Raw genomic sequence first — 5032 nt, 5'->3', positions numbered from 1 at the left:
ATATATATATATATATATATATATATATATATACAAAGTTGCAATTACCTACCATGGCGGAAACAAGCTTTCATAGTCCAGCGCATGTTTACATAGAAAATCAACTGCAAACTGTAGTATAACTATAAATAGACCAGCAAAGATAGTACTGTTCCTTAAAAAAGTAAACACTACATTTTTTAATTTAAAGAAATTAAACTTCAGCATTCTCTGGGTTAGGATGGGTTTTGTATGATTGGTCTGACCCGAGTCATTCACACTCAAAAGGAGTGAAAACCCTTCTCTGAGAACAGACAGATTAAAGAGTCCGACCCTTCAGGCCTCCATTTCATAGAGACAGAGTGTGGAGACTGTCACATATGTATCTGATAAAAGAAAAACACACACACACACTTGGGCCGCACAGAGGAGAGAGATTACAGAAGATGCTGTTAAAAAGGAACCCGAGGCCTGTGCTGGGGTTTTTAACCTTGTTTTGGGGAGTGAAGTCTCTGCAGATGACAAACTGGCCCGTGGCATCAACAAGATGAAGTGATACTTCCACTGTCATATCAAAAAGAGTAACTTCAGGCCCCGCCACTCTCAGACAAACAGACAGAGGGAGAGGATGAGCGCTTTATGCCTGAGGACTTTTCTAGATCAGAGATGGTCTTTCATCCGTGGAGGGTCTTTCTGCTGGCGACTGCTCACCTGCTCAGCTTAGACCTGCACCGCTGGATGCCCCGAGGGACGTGTTGACTTTATGATCTCTGGGTCTTGGTCACTGGGGGTCTGTCACTCAGGGGAATTGTCCTGGTTGGTGCCGATTTATGGCAGAAGACACTGGGAGATGTTTTAGTTTCGAATAGCTGGATTTTTGAAGCTAACATAAAGTCTGGTGCAGCTTATTCTGGCCACAAACCATCAACTTGGACAGGAAGAGGCCGTCTTGATTGACGTGTACAACAGACTGTTGACAAATAAGTAGAGAAAAAACTCTGCAACCCAGCTAACAAAAATATGTTCTAAGAATGTTGCTCCAACATTCCCATTAAGTTATGGAAACGTTATTTCCGTATGTTCTATGAACTTTCTAATCCACTCATAGTTAATAATCTTCACAAAATCAAACAAATACATAAATGAACTTGAAGTTATGCACTAATAATAAGTGTAAAGATCATGTTGTGAATATGCTCTGACAACAAACAACTAAGGTGTATTGTAATATTTATTTCAGGAAATCATGGTTTCACAACCAAGGCAGTTTTCACATGTTGTTTATGAACGTGTGTGTGTGTGTGTGTGTGTGTGTGTGTGTGTGTGTGTGTGTGTGTGAACACACGGGGCTGGTGTGTGTATTTGTGTGTGCACTGATGCAGTTGAGTGTTTCTGACTATTGAGGCAGGTGTTTGTGTGTTATGTGTAAGATAATTGAGTGTGCATGATTAGCTGATGAAAGTGGAACCCTTAATAGGAGGAATGGGTCTAAAGAACATCTGACACACCTTAAGAAGATGCAGAAAAAATATCACTTGTTTGAAGTCGCCCTCTAATGAACAAAAAAGAGACTGGACAAAAACAGATCTACTTGCAGTATTGGCTAACAGTAGTGTTCATTGGTTAAAGTAAAAGTTGTAAATGAATCACTTTTTTTGAATGGGTTATTTGCAATTAACTAGCCAAACAAGTCAAATGGTCCAAATAGGTTTTTAAAAACATATACGATTAAAAAATAGCTTAATTGACAGAACAAATATGTGTCTTTCTCAAGATGCGCTTTACAGTCAGGATTATGGAACTTGGCAGACATTCTTTGGTCACAACCTCAAAACATGTTCTTTCAGGTCATTTTCATAACAAACTTCTTACACAATGGAGCTCACCTTTTGGTTAGATAGCTGGTGAAATTCTCCCCAAACTCTATGACGCCCCAGTATTCCCCATTTCGGATACCAGCAAAAGCTTCAGAATGAGACAAGCTCACCTGCAGAAAGGAAACAGGAAACTGTTCTTTTATCTAGAAATGAACACTGAAAATAAATGTAAAGTTTTTCTCTTGACTATTTATAAAGTTGTTTTTGTTCCTCTGATTTGTTGAAGTGAAATCAAGAAGAGGAAGTGAGAGAATAAGAGTGTCTGTCTATAAGTTCTAATCTATTCTTTCTATTCTGTCTATTCTTTTTTATTTTAAAGAATAAAAAAAGAAAAAAATACTGTCAACAGACAAATTAAGTCCTATATACATAGGATCTTCATTTTGTAAATTTTGTTTGAAAATTTTATTGTTTGAAAACAAATATGCGTACCTGGTAGACACTCGTGTTGTCAAGGAAGGACAGCAGTGATCTACTATAGGCACTGGGACTGCTTTCATTATTGACCACAGCCACATCAATGCCTTTAGGGTCTCCACCAATACACAAGCACATCAGACAGATCTGAATTACAGGCAACAGGAACTGGAAACAAAGGGACCTGAGTACAAAACAGAGGAACACACACAAAACATTTTGAGTTAAAATGCTTTGATTATCTGAAAAGAAAAAAAACGCACATTGATACAAGATATCTGCACAGTAAAAAAGATGGTTTGTGAAGGACAACAATTAAATATTTAAGTACATTTAAGAAAGCGGTTATTACATTTAATTCAATTATTCCTCCAGTAGGATCGTCATAATAGTCGAACTGACAGTCCCTTGGGAAGAGGCCATTAACGAAGCCTTTGAAAGGAAGAAGCTGCGATATGTTAACTTGGCAGCTGAGGCAAAGGAGCGGGGCTGGACAGTGAAAATATACCCGGTGGAAGTGGGCTGCAGGGGCTTTGTGGCTAGTTCCACTATAAGGCTGCTGAAGGAGTTGGGCATCAGAGGACATGTCCAGCGGAGGATAGTCAGGGAACTGGCCACTGTCGCTGAAAGAAGCAGCCACTGGCTGTGGCTGAAGCGGATGGACACAATGTGGGCTGCCAAATGACCATGTAACAAAGTGACACACACCCGGGTCTGATCAGCCTGTGGTGGGCCTGCCTCGAGTGTCTTGTGATAAAGGGCCGAAACACCCAATGAGGCTGGGGTACACAACTGAAGATGTGTTGCATTGGTGGAAACACCATACAAAGGTCATTGGCAACATCACCTCAACAAAAGGCATCTTTCACCCAGGCTAAAGTTTGCACAGAAACTGGGATCTGATGGACATCGGATAAGGTGTCTCACTGGTAGGACTTGCATAGACTAGTCGAGTAGTCGAGTGATCGACTACTTCAACCACTAGTCGGCGCTGTCGGAAACAATCGACTACTCGAGCATGCATTAACCATAATGCATGCATGCACAGAGTTTGCAAGTACTACGTGAATTTTAAGATTACAATATTGTGTGTAGCTGTTACTTTCTATGACTTTATCTATGTTGCATGTACAATTAAAATATGTAATGTAATAATTAGGGGTGTGCCCGAAGCCGAATACCTTATTCGGAATGGCACGGATAATGGCTTCAAAAACGAATAACGGACAAGGAATAATTCTGCTGAATATATAATATTCGGCTGAGGCTGGCACAGTCTGGTGTTTGCTAGATAACAGTTGAGCCAGGGGATCAGCGCAATATTATACACAGACCTCTAAAGTCACGCAATAGAGTGTGAAGTGAATGAATGTAAACTTTATGAATGAAAAGAGCGCAAATCAAACACAGCATTGGTGTTGCCTCTCCGTGCATCTCTCAGAAATCAGAGCTTGGCAAGAGTAATATAATACATCATACACGTTCTATTATTTGTATATATAATAGGCAATGATTTAAACCTTAAATCAGTCCCGTACACACCGGGACGATTATCGCGCGCGCTTATCGCCTACGTCGCGTCTTTCGTCTTTAATTGTGTTCATACCCAAGCGATTTTCGCAGGCGATGAGCCGAGTGAACGTGCCTCCCTGACACCTGACATTAGATGGCGCTTAATGAAAAACAGAAATACCCCGGTACACATCGAATCCTATTTGATCTGCAATTCCTCTCCATAACAACTCCCTCTTATCGAGATTTTTGTAGTCGCTGTGGTGTTTGTCATAAAGCCCTTTGTGTTCAGACACCAATGAGACCAGCAGCTCTACATTCATCTTGCCTCGATGCATCTTTTTTACTGTAACTTCAGCAGCTCCAGGCACGTGAACAAAAGCGCCAATCTCATTGGTTGGCCAGCCGCGGCGCGTCAAACCAAAAAAACGAGCCCGAGGCGTTTTTAAAATAAATGAAAGTTTATAAAAAAATGTTCACACCGGGACGAATATCGCGCGCGATTATCGCCGACGTTTAACGCCTCGTGACTAAACAAAGGGCGCCAATGTGAGTGTGCACACTGACGTGCAAAACGCGAGGCGTAAAAGCGTCATTTTTTAAAAACCGCCTCCAGCTCGTTTATTTGGTTTGACCAGGGCAGGACTTACTGTGCCAGGGGCCCCTGGGCTTGAGGTTATGTTTGGGCCCCATACCTATACTACAAATGCCCTCAACTAGAATATTATTGAGTAACACAAAATACACAAAAATTAAAATATGCTTTCAGGTTCATATCTATTGACTGTTCAAATGCGGAGTTTTGCGCATGGTGTGTGTGTGTGTGTGTGTGTGTGCGCGCGTGCAGAGAGAGAGAGGGAGAGAGAGAGAGAGAGAGCGCAAGTGAGAGAGAGAATCATCCATGTTCTCCACATTAGAAGAAGAGACAAGCCACTTCCAGGCCCAAGGAAACGTGCTCATCTGCGAGGACCTGAACGCAAGAACAGAACTACAGCCGGACTTCACCCAAAGATATGAATTACATATTTGAAAAATCAGCAAAACAATCCAAATTGAAAACAAAAAATGGAAAAAATCAAATACCCAAAAATGACAAAAATTGGTTTGATCAAGATTGCCAAACTATTCGTAAAAAACTGAGAACATTGTCAAATCAGAAACACAAAGATCCCAATAATGCAGAGATCCGCCTTCTTTACAGTGAAACACTAAAACAATACAAACATACACTCAGAACCAAAAAAGCA

At 40.9% G+C, this 5032-nt stretch overlaps 1 protein-coding gene across 1 annotated transcript in view; it reads right to left on the bottom strand.

The window, feature by feature from the left end:
* The window catches only part of LOC107654900 (ABC transporter G family member 20-like), a 54235-nt gene that overhangs the window by 21004 nt on the left and 28199 nt on the right, over nucleotides 1–5032 (bottom strand). Inside the window, 2 exon segments of the mRNA XM_016442213.1 lie at nucleotides 1866–1966; nucleotides 2289–2457. Of these exon segments, the coding sequence (XP_016297699.1) occupies nucleotides 1866–1966; nucleotides 2289–2457 (270 nt within the window).

Source organism: Sinocyclocheilus anshuiensis, unplaced genomic scaffold (assembly GCF_001515605.1).
Source record: "Sinocyclocheilus anshuiensis isolate Anshui unplaced genomic scaffold, SAMN03320099.WGS_v1.1 scaffold335, whole genome shotgun sequence".
Classification (NCBI taxonomy): domain Eukaryota; kingdom Metazoa; phylum Chordata; class Actinopteri; order Cypriniformes; family Cyprinidae; genus Sinocyclocheilus; species Sinocyclocheilus anshuiensis.
This window is presented reverse-complemented; position numbering and strand designations above follow the sequence as displayed.